The sequence below is a fragment of the Mobula birostris genome, chromosome 7, assembly GCF_030028105.1.
Source record: "Mobula birostris isolate sMobBir1 chromosome 7, sMobBir1.hap1, whole genome shotgun sequence".
Taxonomy (NCBI): Eukaryota; Metazoa; Chordata; class Chondrichthyes; order Myliobatiformes; family Myliobatidae; genus Mobula; species Mobula birostris.
In genome coordinates, this window is record NC_092376.1 from 173,164,364 (window position 1) to 173,181,925 (window position 17,562).

General features: G+C 46.1%; 1 protein-coding gene across 3 annotated transcripts in view; it reads left to right on the forward strand.

The window, feature by feature from the left end:
- Positions 1-17,562, forward strand: part of hdac3 (histone deacetylase 3) — a 72,227-nt gene that overhangs the window by 38,998 nt on the left and 15,667 nt on the right. For all 3 annotated transcript variants that reach the window (XM_072264089.1, XM_072264091.1, XM_072264092.1), the window contains 3 exons: positions 9,082-9,155; positions 10,194-10,258; positions 12,266-12,355. In XM_072264089.1, the coding sequence (XP_072120190.1) occupies positions 9,082-9,155; positions 10,194-10,258; positions 12,266-12,355 (229 nt within the window). The remainder of the gene's footprint in view (positions 1-9,081; positions 9,156-10,193; positions 10,259-12,265; positions 12,356-17,562) is intronic.

Here is a 17,562-nt window from a genome sequence, read left to right on the forward strand (position 1 = left end):
GTTAGAGTTCTTCAAGGAAGTATCAAGCAGGGTTGTCAGAGGAGAAGCAGTGGATGTCATTTACTTGGATTTTCAGAAGGCATTTGATAAAGTGCCACACGAGGCTGCTTAAAAAGATAAAATCCTATGGCATTACAGGAAAGATACTGGCATGGATAGCAGAATGGCAGAAGGCAGTCAGTGGGAATAAAGGGGCCTTATCTGGTTGGCTGCCAGTGATTAGTGGTGTTTCTTAGGGTCAGTATTGGGGACCGCTACTTTTCATGTTGTTTGTCGATAATTTGGATTGATGGTTTTGTGGCAAAGTTTGCAGATGATACAAAGATAGGTGGAGGGGTAGGTAGTGCTGAGGAAGTAATGCGATTGCAGCAGGACTTAGATAAATGGGAAGAATGGGCAAAAAAGTGACAATTAAATACAGTGTTGGGAAATGTATGATAACGTATTTTGGTAAAAGGAACAATAGTATAGACTGTTATCTAAATGGGAGAAGGTTCAAACATCAGAGGTGCAGAGGGACTTAGAAGTCCTCACGCAAGATTCCTGGAAAGTTAATTTACAGGTTGAGTCTGTGGTAAAGAAGGCAAATGCAACACTAAATTTATTTCAAGGGGAATAGAATATAAAAACAAGGAGATAGCTAGGCCACACTTTGAGTATTGTCAACAGTTTTGGGCCCCATATCTGAGAAAGGATGTGTTGTTATTGGAGAGAGTCCAGAGGAGGTTCACGAAGGTGATTCTGGGAATAAAGGGATTAACATATGAGCAGCATTTGGCTGCTTTGGGCCTGTAGTCACTGGAGTTTAGAAGAATGCATGGGGATCTCATTGAAACATACCAAATGTTGAAAGGACTCGATAGAGTGGATGTGGAGAGGATATTTCCTATGGTGGTGGTATTCAGAATTAGAGGGCACAGTCTCACAACTGAGGCGTGACATTTTAGAACAGGAGGAATCTTTTAGCTCAAGAGTGGTGAATCTGTGAAATGCTCTGCCACAGACTGTGGTGGAGGCCAAATCCGTGGGTATGTTTAAGGCGGAAGTTGATTGTTTCCTGATCGGTCAGGGCATCAAAGGATATAGTGAGAAGGCAGATGAATGGGGTTGAGTGGGATCTGCAATATAAAACATACAGCACAATACAGGCCCTTCGGCCCACAAAGCTGAGCCAAACATGTCCCTCCCTTAGAACTACCTAGGCTTTACCCATAGCCCTCTATTTTTCTAAGCTCCATGTAGCCACCCAGGAGTCTCTTAAAATACCCTATTGTATCTGCCTCCACCACTGTCACCGGCAGCCCATTCCACACACTCACCACTTTTGGTGTAAAAAACTTAACCTTGACATCTCCTCTGTACTTATTTCCAACACCTTAAAACTGTAGCCTCTCGTGCTAGCCATTTCAGCCCTGGATTTGGAGCAAGGAGGCTGCAAGTGAACGGTTGATTTTCGGAGCGAAGGCAGATTTTTACCACTCTGGGTAAAAGAGAGGCAAGACTGTGCAGGCGCGTGACGTCAGCCAGTAGAGCGCGAAAGGTTTAAAAAGAAGACCGCCATATCCAGTGGGCAGTGGAGTGAGAGGCAGCAGAGTGATAGAGCTTTGGCTCAACGGGCTTAGGCGGTAATGGGACGAGGCAAGGTAGGTTTACTGGTGTTATTTGCAGAAAGGAGGAAGTATGTGTGTGAGGCCAGTTTTCTGTGCTTGGTGTCAGATGTAGGAGGTCCTGGAGTCTCCCAGCCTCCTGGACGGTCATATCTGCACCAGGTGTGTCGAGCTGCAGCTCCTAAGGGGCCGAGTTAGGGCACTGGAGATGCAGCTCGATGACCTTCATCTGGTCTGGGAGAGTGAGGAGGTGATAGAGAGGAGTTATAGGCAGGTGGTCACACCGGGGCCATGGGAGACAGACAAGTGGTTAACAGTCAGGAGGGGGAAGGGGAAGAGTCAGGTACTAGAGAGTACCCCTGTGGCTGTACCCCTTGACAATAAGTATTCCTGTTTGAGTATTGTTGGGGGGTGGGCGGGGGGACAGCCTACCTGGGGGAAGCGACAGTGGCCGTGCCTCCGGCACAGAGTCTGGCCCTATGGCTCAGAAGGGTAGGGAAAGGAAGAGGAAAGCAGTAGTGATAGGGGACTCTATAGTTAGGGGTCAGACAGGTGATTCTGTGGACATAGGAAAGAAACCCTGATGGTAGTTTGCCTCCCAGGTGCCAGGGTCCGGGATGTTTCAGATTGCGTCCACGATATCCTGCAGTGGGAGGGAGAACAGCCAGAGGTCGTGGTACATATTGGTACCAATGACATAGGTAGGAAAAGGGAAGAGGTCCTGAAAAAAGACTACAGGAAGTTAGGAAGGAAGTTGAGAAGCAGGACCGCAAAGGTAGTAATCTCGGGATTACTGCCTGTGCCATGTGACAATGAGTATAGGAATAAAGTGAGGTGGAGGATGAATGCGTGGCTGAGGGATTGGAACAAGGGCAGGAATTCTGATTTCTGGATCGTTGGGACCTCTTTTGGGGCAGGTGTGACCTGTATAAAAAGGACAGGTTGCACTTGAATCCGAGGGGGACCAATATCCTGGCCGGGAGTTTTGCTAAGGCTACTGGGGAGAGTGGGAACCGAACTGAAGAGACTGCGGAAAGAGGAGGTTGGCTCACAAGTAGAGAAAGCTTGTAGACAGTGCGAGAGGGAGGATAGGCAGGTGATAGAGAAGGGACGCGCTCAGACCGAAGGTTTGAGATGCATCTATTTTAATACACGGAGTGTTGTGAACAAAGCGGATGAGTTTAGAGCATGGATCAGTCCTTGGAGCAATGATGTGGTGGCCATTACAGAGACTTGGATGGCTCAGGGACAGGAATGGTTACTTCAAGTGCCGGGTTTTAGATGTTTCAGAAAGGACAGAGAGGGAGGCAAAAGAGGTGGGGGCGTGGCACTGTTGATCAGAGATAGTGTCACAGCTGCAGAAAAGGTGGACGCCATGGAGGGATTGTCTACGGAGTTTCTGTGGGTGGAGGTTAGGAACAGGAAGGGGTCAATAAGTTTACTGGGTGTTTTTTATAGGCATCCGTTAGTCTTGCGAGACCATGGATCTGCGACTGGAAAGTCTTCACTCTCCAGGGCGCAGGCCTGAGCAAGGTTGTATGGAAGACTGGCAGTTGCCCATGCTGCAAGTCTCTCCTCTCCACGACACCGATGTTGTCCAAGGGAAGGGCATTAGGACCCATACAGCTTGGCACCAGTGTCGTTGCAGAGTGCCTTGCTCAAGGACACAACACGCTACCTCGGCTGGGGCTCGAACTCATGACCTTCAGGTCGCTAGTCGAATGCCTTAACCACTTGGCCACGTGTTTTTTATAGGCCGCCCAATAATAACAGGGATATTGAGGAGCAGATAGGGAAACAGATCCTGGAAAGGTGTAATAATAACAGAGTTGTTGTGATGGGAGATTTTAATTTCCCAAATATCCATTGGCTTGTCCCTAGAGCGAGGGGTTTAGATGGGATGGAGTTTGTTTGATGTGTTCAGGAAGGTTTCTTGACACAATATGTAGATAAGCCTACAAGAGCTGTACTTAATTTGGTATTGGGAAATGAACCTGGTCAGGTGTCAGATCTCTCAGTGGGAGAGCATTTTGGAGATAGTGATCATAATTCTATCTCCTTTACAATAGCATTGGAGAGAGATAGGAATAGACAAGTTAGAAAAGCGTTTAATTGGAGTAGGAGGAATTATGAGGCTATCAGTCAGGAAATTGGAAACAGATGATCTCAGGGAAAAGTACAGAAGAAATGTGGCAAGTGTTCAGGGGATATTTGTGTGGAGTTCTGCAAAGGTACGTTCCAATGAGACAGGGAAGTTATGATAGGGTACAGGAACCATGGTGTACAAAGACTGTAATAAATCTAGTCAAGAAGAAAAGAAAAGTTTACAAAAGGTTCAGAGAGCTAGATTATGTTTGAGATCTAGAAGATTATAAGGCTAATAGGAAGGAGCTTTAAAAGGAAATTAGGAGAGCCAGAAGAGGCCATGAGAATGCCTCGGCGGGCAGGATTAAGGAAAACCCCAAGGCATTCTACAAGTATGTGAAATGCAAGAGGATAAGATGTGAAAGAATAGGACCTATCAAGTGTGACAGTGGGAAAGTGTGTATGGAACCGGAGGAAATAGCAGAGGTACTTAATGAATACTTTGCTTCAGTATTCACAATGGAAAAGGATCTTGGTGATTGTAGTGATGACTTGCAGCAGACTGAAAAGCTTGAGCATGTAGATATTAAGAAAGAGGATGTGCTGGTTGGATAAGTCACTGGGACCAGATGAGATGTACCCCAGGCTACTGTGAGAGGCGGGGGAGGAGATTGCTGAGCCTCTGGCGATGATTTTTGCATCATCAATGCGGAAGGGAGAGGTTCCGGAGGATTGGAGGGTTGCAGATATTGTTCCTTTATTCAAGAAAGGGAGTAGAGATAGCCCAGGAAATTATAGACTAATGAGTCTTACGTCAGTGGTTGGTAAAGTGATGGAGAAAATCCTGAGAGGCAGGATTTTTGAACATTTGGAGAGGTATAAAATGATTAGGAATATTCCGCATGGCTTTATCAAGGGCAGGTCTTGCCTTACGAGCCTGATTGAATTTTTTGAGGATGTGACTAAACACATTGATGAAGAAAGAGCAGTAGATGTAGTGTATCTGGATTTCAGCAAGGCATTTGATAAGGTACCCATGCAAGCTTTATTGAGAAAGTAAGGAGGTATGGGATCCAAGGGGACATTGCTTTGTGGATCCAGAACTGGCTTGCTCACGGAAGGCAAAGAGTGGTTGTAGACGGGTCATATTCTGCATGGAGGTCGGTGACCAGTGGTGTGCCTCAGGGATCTGTTCTGGAACCCTTACTCTTAGTGATTTTTATAAATGACCTGGATGAGGAAGTGGAGGGATGGGTTAGTAAGTTTGCTGATGACACAAAGGTTGGGGGTGTTGTGGTAATGTTGCATTTGTATAGGACCCTGGTCAGACCCCACTTGGATACTGTACTCAGTTCTGGTCGCCTTACTACAGGAAGGGTGTGGAAACCATACAAAGAGTGCAGAGGAGATATACAAGTATGTTGCCTGGATTGGGGAGCATGCCTTATGAGAATAGGTTGAGTGAACTCGGCCTTTTCTCCTTAGAGCGGCGGAGGATGAGAGGTGACCTGACAGAGGTGTATAAGATGATGAGAGGCATTGATCGTGTGGATAGGCAGAGGCTTTTTCCCAGGGCTGAAATGGTTGCCACAAGAGGACACAGATTTAAGGAGCTGGGGAGTAGGTGCAGAGGAGATGTCAGAGGTAAGTTTTTACTCAGAGAGTGGTGAGTGTGTGGAATGGGCTGCCAGCAATGGTGATGGAGGCGGATACGATAGGGTCTTTTAAGAGACTCCTGGATAGGTACATGGAGCTTAGAAAAATAGAGGGCTATAGGTAAGCCTAGTAATTTCTAAGGTAGGGACATGTTCGGCACAACTTTGTGGGCCGAAGGGCCTGTATTGTGCTGTAGGTTTTCTATGTTTCTATATGAAGAAGGCTCTGACTATCCACATGATCAATGCCTGTCATCATCTTATACACCTTTATCAGGTCACCTCTCATCCTCCATCGCTCCAAGGAAAAGAGACCGAGTTCACTCAACCTATTCTCATAAGGCATGCTCCCCAATCCAGGCATCTTCCTTGTAAGTCTCCTCTGCATCCTTTCTATGGCTTCCACATCCTTCCTGTAGTGAGGCAACCAGAACTGAGCACAGTATTCCAGGTGGGGTCTGACCAGGGCCCTATATAGCTGCAACATTACCTCTCGGCTCCTAAACTCAGTCCCATGATTGATGAAGGCCAATCCACCATATGCTTTCTTAACCACAGAGTCAACCTGCACAGCAGCTTTGAGTGTCCTATGGACTCGGACCCCAAGAGCCCTCTGATCCTCCACACTGCCAAGAGTCTTACCATTAATACTATATTCTGTCATCATATTTGACCTACTAAAATTAACCACCTCACACTTATCTGGGTTGAACTCCATCTGCCACTTCTCAGCCCAGTTTTTCATCCTATCAATGTCCTGCTGTAACCTCTGACAGCCCTCCACACTATCCACAACACCCCCAACCTTTGTGTCATCAGCAAATTTCCTAAGCCATCCCTCCACTTCCTTATCTGGGTCATTTGTAAAAATCACGAAGAGTAGGGGTCCCAGGACAGATCCCTGAGGTACACCACTGGTCACCGACCTCCATGCAGAATATGACCCATCTACAATCACTCTTTGCCTTCCGTGGGCAAGCTAGTTCTGAATCCACAAAGCAATGTCCCCTTGGATCCCATACCTCCGTACTTTCTCAATAAGCCTTGCATGGGGTACCTTATCAAATGCCTTGCTGAAATCCATATACACTACATCTACTGCTCTACCTCCATCAATGTGTTTAATCACATCCTCAAAAAATTCAATCAGGTTCGTAAGGAACGACCTGCCTTTGACAAAGCCATGCTGACTATTCCTAATCATATTTTGCCTCTCCAAATGATCATAAATCCTGCCTCTCAGGATCTTCTCCATCAACTTACCAACCACTGAAGTAAGAAACTACTTTATATTATTGACTAGTCTGCTCTCATATTTCATCTTTTCCATTCTTATAACTTTTTTAGTTGCCTTTTGTTGCTTCCCAATCCCAATCATCCAACTTCCCACTCACTTTTTTTTTACCTTATATGCTCTTTCCGTGGCTTTTATGCAGTCCTTAACTTCCTTAGTTAGCCACAGTTGCCTACCCCTGCCATTTGAGAACTACTTCTTCTGTTGGATTTTGCTATTCTGGGCCTTGTGATCTGTTCCCAGAAACTTCAACCATCTCTGCTCTGCCGTCATCCCCACCAGTACCCCCCTCCAATCTTAAACACAAAATAATGGGCAGATGCTGTGATCAAAGCAACACTACAGTACGCTGGATGAACTCAGCAGGTCGGGCAGCATCAGTGGAAACGATGAATTGACGTTTCAGGCCGGAACCTGATGAAGGGTTCCGGCCCGAAACGTCAATTCATCGTTTCCACTGATGCTGCCTGACCTGCTGAGTTCATCCAGCGTACTGTAAGTGTTGCTCCCTCCTCCAATCTACCTGGGCAAGCACCTCTCTCTTGCCTCTGTAATTCCCTTTATTCCATTGCAATTCTGATACATGTGTCTCATGCTTCTCCCTCTCCTATTGCTGTATGATTTCAATCATATCACGATCACTGCCTGCTAAGGGTTCCTTTACATTGAGCTCCCTAATAAGATCTGATTTATTACATAACACCCAATCTAAGATGGCCTTTCCCCGAATACTCACTGTGTGTCCGAGCAGAACTCTCCCACGGCTGACTGTACCTGAAGGCCACTGTCACTGGGATGTTTGAAGGAAGGTTTCTGTTTAGTCTTATTCGCACTGTTGCCTGCGAAGAGTTTTTTTCGTTTTCCTTGTGATAGAATGGGTTTCCTCCAGCCGCTCCGGTTTCCTCCCGCATTCCAAACACTTCACTCAGAGTGTGGAACAAGCTGCCAGCACGAGCCCGATTTCACTCTTTTTGAGGAGTTTGGATGGGAGGGGCATGGGGGGCTGTGGTCCTGGTGCAGGGTGAAATGGTTCGGCGTGGACTCGGTGGGCTGAAAAGCCCGTTTCTGTGCTCTACATTTCTCTGACTGTGCTAAGACCATAAGACACAGGAGCAGAATTAGGCCACCTGACCCATCGAGTCTGCTCCACCATTCAATCATGGCTGACCCTTTTTTTTTAATCTTCTCCTCAACCCCAGTTCCCAGCCTTCTCCCTGTGACCTTTGATGCCATGTCCAATCAAGAACCTATCAATCTCTGCCTTAAGTACACCCAGTGACCTGGCCTCCACAGCTGCATGTGGCAACAAATTCCACAAATTCATCACCCCCTGGTTAAAGAAGTTTCTCCGCATTTCTGTTTTGAAAGGGCACCCCTTTATTCTGTGGCTGTGCTCTCTTGTCCTAGACTCTCCTACTATGGGAAACGTCCTTCCCACATCTACTCTATCTAGGACTTCCAACATTCGAAAGGTTTCAATGAGATCCCCCCCTCATCCTTCTGAATTCCAGTGAGTACAGATGCAGTGCCATCAAATGTTCCTCATATGATAAGCCTGTAATTCCTGGAATCATCCTTGTGAGCCTCCTCTGGGCCCTCTCCAATGCCAGCACGTCTTTTCTAAGATGAGCCCAAACTATTCACAATACTCAAGATGAGGCCTCACCAGTGCCTTATAAAGCCTCAGCACCACATCCCTGCTCTTGTATTCTAGACCTCTTGAAATGATTGCTGACATGGCATTTGCCTTCCTCACCACTGATTCAACCTGCAAGTTAACCTTTAGGGTGTTCTGCACAAGGACTCCCAAATCCCTCTGCATCTCAGAATCCTGGATTTTCTCCCCATTTAGAAAATAGTCCGTATATTTATTTCTGCTACCAAAGTGCGTGACCGTGCATTTTCCAACATTTGTATTTCATTGTGGTGCACTGGTTAGCAGGTTAATTGGTCACGTGGGTGTGATTGGATGGCACAGGAGGGCCTGTTACCATGCCGTATCTCTAAATAAGTTGTCACATAGACATCGAAAAGATGTGTCATTCGTTTCAACGACTGACACAGTCTGAGGGTTGTGCTGAGGGGGTGGAGTAGCAGCTTGCAAGTGTTGCCACACCTCTGGTGCAAACGTAGCATTCCCACAGCCCACTCACCCGAACCCGTGTTACTTTGGAATGTGGGGAGAAAGAGGAGCACCCTGAGGAGAAGTGGGCAGTCACGGGGAGAAGGTAGAGGCAGAGGTGGGAATGCCACCCAGTTTGGTGGCGCTGTAAAGTGTTACGCTAACCACTGTACGACTGTGCTGCACAGAAGACTGCACCGTGAGCACGTGTGGGAAGTCTGACGCAAAGATCAGGCAGCTAGAGAGCAGTGCACTCTGCCGTCGGTGAGTGAAAGTGGCCGGATGTTCTAACCTGATGCTTCTGTCCTCGTGTTTCAGGCTACAGACTGCTGTTCCAGCCCGTTATCAAGCAGGTTGTGGATTTCTATCAGCCAACCTGCATCGTGCTCCAGGTAACATTCTTGCCATTTGCTGATTCCCCAAAACCTTCAGTGGCCCCTAGAGTAACAGCAAGTCGGGATGGGTCCCTGATGTTGGTGTGAGGGCAATGCTGCCACTCCACTAGTCTCTAGAGTTCCACCCGGCAATAAGTGGAGGGCAGGTCCTGCTCCTCTCCCAGTCCATTGAACACACCCATTCTGTGGTTCCTACTTGCCCCACGTCAGCCCCCTCTTCACTGCTGACATGGCTCATCCCAGTGAGTTCTGTAGGCATTCATTTTCCTATATCCTTGGAAACCTGGTCTGCTGTACTGGGACCAGTCGTTCATCTGTATAGAGCATCACATTTCAGAGCAGGCATCTGCCTTTTCTCTTTGCTGTTGTAGCCCTGTAAAACCCTGGTTAGGCCCCACTTGGAGTACTGTGTTCAGTTTTGGTTGCCTCATTGTAAGAGGGATGTGGAAACTTTAGAGAGAGTGCAGAGGAGATTTGTCAGAATACTGCCTGGGCATCAGGTTTTGGATCTCTCTCCCTGCCCCTCCACCTCACCTTCCCCCCACTCCCTCTCCTCCTACCCCTCCCCCTCTTACACTCCCTCTTTCTCCCTCTTCCACTCCCTCTTTCTCCCTCTTCACCTCTCCCTCTGTTCTGTGGGTGTCTGGGTTTCCAGGGATGGGGATTTATGTGGCCATACCTGGCTTTCTCTCTCTCGCCCTCACCCTTCCCCTCCCCTCCCCCTTACCCCCCTTCCCTCCCTCGCTCCCTCCCCCACTCCCCTCTTCGTCCACTCCCGTTTTCCCGCTCCGCCCTCTCCCCGCCCTTTACCCCCACCCTCCCCACTCTGCCCTTCCCCCTCTATGTCTCTCCCTCTCGCCATTCCGAGGTTCATCGGTGGGTCTCTGGGTTTCCAGAGATGGGGATTCCCATGGCCACGCCTGACATGTCCCTCTCCCTCTCACCATTCCGAGGTTCATCGGTGGGTCTCTGGGTCGCACACTTGGTGAATCATGCGGCTGTTCCTGACGCTTACCTCTTCTCTCTCTGTTGCAGTGCGGTGCGGATTCCCTCGGCTGTGATCGGCTCGGTTGTTTCAATCTCAGTATTAAAGGGCACGGGTAACTTTGGCTTTTCCTGTTCTGCATGCTGTGATCCGCACGGTGACCAGAATCGTCCTTGTCATAGAGTGATAGAACAGTACAGCACAGAAACAGGCTGTTCGGCCCCTCTAGCCTGTGCCAAGCTGTTAATCTACCTCGTCCCATCGATTTGCACACCCACACCCATCCCATCCATGTACCTATCTAAACTTCTCATCAAACCCACGTCCACCACTTCCACTGGCAGCCAATTCAAGTCAAGTCAAGTCATTTTTTATTGTCATCTCAACCATAACCGCTGGTACAGAACATAGTAAAAATGAGACAATGTTTTCCAGGACCATGGTGCTACATGAAACAATACAAAAACTACACTGAGCTACGTAAGAAAAAACACAAAAACTACACTAGACTACAGACCTATCCGGGACTGCACAAAACAGTGCAGGCACTACAATAAATAATAAACAAGACAATAGGCACAGTAGAGGGCAGTAGGTTGGTGTCAGTCCAGGCTCCGGGTATTGAGAAGTCTGATGGCTTGGGGGAAGAAACTGTTACATAGTCTGGTCGTGAGAGCCTGAATGCTTCGGTGCCTTTTTCCAGATGGCAGGAGGGAGAAGAGTTTATATGAGGGGTGCGTGGGGTCCTTCATAATGCTGTTTGCTTTGTGGATGCAGCATGTGGTGTAAGTGTCTGTGATGGTGGGAAGAGAGACCCCGATGATCTTCTCAGCTGACCTCACTATCTGCTGCAGGGTCTTGCGATCTGAGATGGTGCAATTTCCGAACCAGGCAGCGATGCAGCTGCTCAGGATGCTCTCAATACAACCTCTGTAGAATGTGGTGAGGATGGGGGGTGGGAGATGGACTTTTCTTAGCCTTCGCAGAAAGTAGAGATACTGCTGGGCTTCCTTTGCTATGGAGCTGGTGTAGAGGGACCAAGTGAGATTTTCCGCCAGGTGAAAACCAAGAAATTTGGTGCTCTCACCAAAATTCCACACTCTCACCACCCTCTAAGTGACAAAGATCCACCTCAGGTTCCCCTTAAATATTTAATCTTTCCCCTTAACTCGTGACCCCTAATTCTAGTCTCACCCAATCTCAGTGGAAAAAGCTTGCTTGTATTTACCCTATCTATACCCTTCATAATTCGGTATACCTCTATCAAATCCCTCCTCATTCTCCTACACACCAGGGAATAAAGTCCGAACCTTTTCAACCTTTCCCTATAACTCAGGTCCTCACGTCCAGGTGACATCATTATCATTTTTTTCTGTTGCAGTTGAATGCAGTCAGCATTGATTTAATTGAATGTTGTGAGCAGAAACAGGGGTGGTGGGGAGGCAGCGATGCTCACCTGTAGGGTGTGATCTGCAGTGTGGGTCATTACAGCACGTTTCAGAGCCCAAACCTGTAGTATGGGTCATTACAGCACGTTAGAGCCCTCACCTGTAGTGTGGGTCATTACAGCAAGTTAGAGCCCTCACCTGTAGTGTGGGTCATTACCGCACGTTAGAGCCCTCACCTGTAGTGTGGGTCATTACAGCACGTTAGAGCCCTCACCTGTAGTGTGGGTCATTACAGCAAGTTAGAGCCCTCACCTGTAGTGTGGGTCATTACAGCACGTTAGAGCCCTCACCTGTAGTGTGGGTCATTACAGCACGTTAGAGCCCTCACCTGTAGTGTGGGTCATTACAGCACGTTAGAGCCCTCACCTGTAGTGTGGGTCATTACAGCACATTACAGAGCCCTCACCTGTACAGTGTGGGTCATTACAGCACGCTACAAAGCCCTCACTTGCAGAGTAGAACAGGCCTTTCCAGCCCTTCGAGCCGCCCCAATTTAACCCTAACTTAATCACGGGACAACTTACAATAACCAGTGGGAGAAAACCAACACATTCCATGGGGAGGATGTACAGATTCCTTATAGACGACGCTAGAATTGTACTTAAATACTAACGCCCCAAGCTGTCATAGTGTCACATTAACCATTGGCACTAATGGAGTTGTTGTGCTTGCAGGGACTGTGTGGAGTTCGTGAAGAGTTTCAATATCCCTCTGCTGGTGATGGGTGGCGGGGGTTATACAGTCCGCAACGTTGCCAGGTGCTGGTAAGTGCTGTCAGTTGAGTTTCAGGTTCAGATTCTTTTACTTATCACTTGTACATTGAAACATCCGGTGAAATGTGTTGTTTTGGGGGTTGGGGTATCGTGGAACCGCTTGGTCAAGCACCTACGCTCTGTCCACTACAAAAGGCAGGATTTCCTGGTGGCCAATCATTCCATTCCCCATCCCCATCCCCATCTCCATCTCCATCACTGAAGCTTTATAAGATACTAGTCAGCCCACATATTGTCAACAGTTTTGGGCCCCTTATCTCAGAAAGGATGTGTTGTCATTGGAGAGAGTCCAGAGGAGGTTCACGAGGATGATTTCAGGAATGAAAGGGTTAACATATGAGGATCATTTGGCAGCTTTGGGCCTGTACTCACTGGAATTTAGAAGAATGTGGGGGCATCTCATTGAAACTTACTGAACGTTGAAAGGACTTGATAGGGTGGATGTGGAGAGGATGTTTCCTATGGTGGGGGTATCCAGAACATCCTCAAAATTGAGAGGTGACTTTTAGAACAGAAGTAAGGAGGAATTTTTTAGTCAAAGAGTGGTGAATTTGTGGAATGCTCTGCCACAGACTGTGGTGGAGGCCAAGTCCGTGGGTATATTCAAAGCAGAAGTTGATAGATTCCTGATTGGTCAGGGCTTCAAGGGATATGGTGAGAGGGTAGGTGGTATGGGGTTGAATGGGATCCGTGATCAGCCATGATGAAATGGTGGAGCGAACTCGATGGACTGAATGGCCTAATTCTGCTGTTACGTCCTATGGTCTTATTCTGACGTCGTGGTCCATGGTCTCATCTATCTGCACAATGAGGCCACTCTCAGGTTGGAGAAATATCACCTCAGATTCCACCTAGGTAGCCTCCAGCCTGATGGCATGAATATCAATTTCTCCAACTTCCAATAATTCCTTCCCCTTCTCCCTTTTTCCATTCTCCATTCACGTTCCCCTCTCAGCCCTTCTCTTCACCCGCCCATCATGTCCTGCTGGTTCCTCTCTCCCTTCCTTTTCTCACATGGTCCACTCTCCTCTCCTATCAGATTCCTTCTTCTTCAGCAATTTACCTTTTCCACCGATCAATTTAATATCAGAGAATATATACAGTCTACAAGCTGAAATCCTTACTCTTCACGGACATCCACGAAACAGAGAGAACAAAACCCAAAGAATGAATGACAGAAAAAAACGTTTGAATCCCAAAGCCCTCCATCACAGGCAGCTAAAGCAGTAGCCCCACCACCCACTATGTAAGCCCCCAGAGACCATGGTCGAGAGTCCATCAGAAACTATTGTCCATCCCAACACTTCGACATCTTTCTTTTTCAATCTTTTTATTAATTTTCAAATCCATAAACATAATATCAGTATGAAGAGATTGGGATTACATGATTGGTAATTAGCATATGCGAATATAAACTACAGATAACACAAGTATACTAAGCCTTCCAAACTCTTAATGTAATTAAACATGATAAAAAGAAAAATGAAAAGATGTCAGGAAAAAAGAACCCAAGTTAGAAAAATTGAACTAAACAAAACAAAGCTGGGCTATTATATAACATCGGATACATTCATTAATGTCATTAACTCCACTCCTCTGTCCATGTATTTAAGGTTAATAAAAAGGATTCGGAAAAGGTCAAGCTACATCATATGAAAGTGTTGAATAAATGGCCTCCAAGTCTCTTCAAATTTAATTGAAGGGTCAAAAGTGACACTTCTGATTTTTTCTAAATTTAAACAAGATATAGTTTGGGAAAACCATTGACATGTAGTAGGAGGATTGATCTCTTTCCAATTCAATAAGATGGATCTTCTAGCCATTAATGTAGCAAATGCAATTATCCGACGGGCTGAGGAGGATAAATAACTATGTTCCATCATTGGTAAACCAAAAATTGCAGTAATAGGGTGAGGTTGTAAATCAATATGCAAAACTGTTGAAATAGTATCAAAAATGGCTTTCCGATATTTTTCCAAAAGAGGGCAAGACCAGAGCATATGAGTCAAAGAAGCTAGCTCAGAGTGACATCTGTCACAAACAGGACTTATAGGACAGTAAAAACGAGCTGGTTTATCTTTAGACATGTAGGCCCTATGCTCCACCTTAAATTGTATCAACACATGTTTAGCACATATAGAGGAAGAGTTAACTAATTGGAAAATTTTCTCCCACTTTTCTATAGGTACGAAAAGTTGAAGTTCCCTTTCCCATTCATTCTTAATTTTATCAGATATACCTGGCTGTACTTTCATAATCATATCATAAATAGTTGCTATTAAACCCTTCTGATATGGGTTTAAAGTTAAAATTTTTTACATGATATCAGTTGAATATGAAGTCAGAAAAGTAGGTAGCGTAGTATTTAAAAAGTTTCTAATTTGTAAGTATCTAAAAAAAAAGGGATCTGGGCAAATTTTATTTATTAGACAACTGTTCAAAAGACATGAGACAGTTATCTAAGGATAAGTCACGAAAACATATTATACCCTTCACTTTCCATGCCAAGAAGACTTGATCCATTACAGAGGGTTGGAAAAAAAATTAGATATAATAGGGCTTGATAAAATAAATTTGTTCAAACCAAAAAGTTTATGAAATTGAAACCATATTCGTAATGTTTGTTTAACAATTGGATTAACCATTTGTTTATTCAATTTGGAAAGAACAAAGGGAAACGAAGCCCCTAAAATAGAAACCAATGAAAACCTTTGTACAGATTTACATTCAAGGTTTACCCATCGTGGACTTGGGATTATATCCAAATCCTGTGTCCAAAATATTAAATATCGGTTATTAATTGCCCAGTAATGAAGTCTTAAATTCGGCAATACCAAACCACTATCCTTTTTAGACTTCTGTAAGTATTTTTTACTTAGCCTAGGATTTTTATTCTGCCATATATATGAAGAAATTTTAGAGTCAACAGCATCAAAAAAGGATTTAGAAATAAAAATTGGTACCGCTTGAAATAGATATAGAAATTTAGGTAGAATAATCATCTTAATAGCATTGATTTGAACAATCAGTGATAAAGACAATGGAGACCATTTAGTAAGCAATTGTTTAACCTGATTAATTAAAGGTAAAAAATTGGCCTTAAATTAATCTTTATACTTCTTAGTAATCTTAACACCCAGGTAAGTTAAATAGTCAGTAACCAGTCTGAATGGTGAACGTCTATAAATTGGAACCTGAATGTTTAATGGGAAGGGTTCACTCTTATTAAGATTCATTTTTTAGCCAGAAAAGTTACTAAACTGAGCAAGCAGGGATATTACTGCAGGAATGGATTTCTCAGGGTTAGAGATATATAGTAACAGATCATCTGCATACCTTCCATTCGGAGAAGAAAGTCTGAGAATTGGAGCGGGAGTGCGGCGGAAGCCATTTTGATTTTTTCTTTTTCTCATCGGAGTTAAGAGAGGCGGGACTGCGCAGGCGTGTGACGTCGGGCAGTGAAGCGCGGAAGATTTAAAAGGAACACAACCTTATACAGCGGGCAGCATCGTTTTGTGGGCGGCGGAGTGAGCCGGGAGCAGAGTGAAGGCTTAAGGGCTTTGCCTCAACGGGCTTAGGTGGAAACGGGCGAGGCAAAGTAGGTTTGGTTTTCAATTTTTCCTGTTATTTGAGGAAAGGGGGAAGTATGAGTGTGAGGGCAGCTTGCTGTTCTCGGTGTCGGATGTGGGAGGCTCTGGAGTCTCCTAGACTCCCGGACGTCCACATCTGCGCTGAGCTGCAGCTCCTAAGGGACCGTGTTAGGGAACTGGTGCTGCAGCTCAATGACCTTTGTCTGGTCAGGGAGAGTGAGGAGTTGATAGAGAGGAGTTTCAGGCAGGTGGTCACACCGGGGCCACGGGAGGCAGACAAGAGGGTCACGGTTAGGAGGGGGAAGGGGAAGTATCAGGTACTAGAGAGTACCCCAGTGGCTGTGCCCCTTAACAATTGGTACTCCTGTTTGAGTACTGTTGGGGGGGGGGGGACAGCTTACCTGGGGGAGGCAACAGTGGCCGTGCCTCCGGCACAGAGTCTGGCCCTGTAGCTCAAAAGGGTGGGGAAGGGAAGAGGAGGGCAGTAGTAATAGGGGACTCGATAGTTAGGGGGTCAGATAGGCGATTCTGTGGACGCAGTCAGGAGACCCGGATGGTAGTTTGCCGCCCTGGTGCCAGGGTCCGGGATGTTTCTGATTGCGTCCAAGATATCCTGAAATGGGAAGGTGAGGAGCCAGAGGTCGTGGTACATATAGGTACCAATGACATAGGTAGGAAAAGGGAAGAGGTCCTGAAAGGAGAATATAGGGAGTTGAGAAGAAGGACCGCAAGGGTAGTAATCTCGGGATTACCGCCTGTGCCACGTGACAGTGAGAGTAGGAATGGAATGAGGTGGAGGATAAATGTGTGGCTGAGGGATTGGAGCGGGGGCAGGGATTCAAGTTTCTGAATCATTGGGACCCCTTTTGGCGCAGGTGTGACCTGTACAAAAAGGACGGGTTGCACTTGAATCCTAGGGGGCCCAATATCCTGGCGGGGAGATTTGCGAAGGCTACTGAGGAGACTTTAATCTAGAATGTTTGGGGGGTGGGAATCAAATTGAAGAGACTAGGAGAGAGGTGGTTAGTTTACAAATAGAGAAAGCTAGTAGACAGTGTGTGAGGGAGGATAGGCAGGGGATAGAGAATGGGCGTACTCAGACCGAAGATGTAGGGGAGAAGGAAGAAAAATAAAACAAAGTTGTTTGCACCATTAGGGATAACCAGAGAGTAAGGTGGAGAGTTTCTTAAATGCATCTATTTTAATGCTAGGAGCATTGTAAGAAAGGTGGATGAGCTTAGAGCATGGACTGATACCTGGAAATATGATGTTGTAGCTATTAGTGAAACATGGTTGCAGGAGGGGTGTGATTGGCAACTAAATATTCCTGGATTTCGATGCTTCAGGTGTGATAGAATCGGAGGGGCAAGAGGGGGAGGTGTTGCATTGCTTGTCAGAGAAAATATTACAGCGGTGCTCTGGCAGGATAGATTAGAGGACTCGTCTAGGGAGGCTACTTGGGTGGAATTGAGGAATGGGAAAAGTGTAGTGACGCTTATAGGGGTGTATTATAGACCACCTAATGGGGAGCAAGAATTGGAGGAGCAAATTTGTAAGGAGATAGCAGATATTTGTAGTAAGCACAACGCTGTGATTGTGGGAGATATT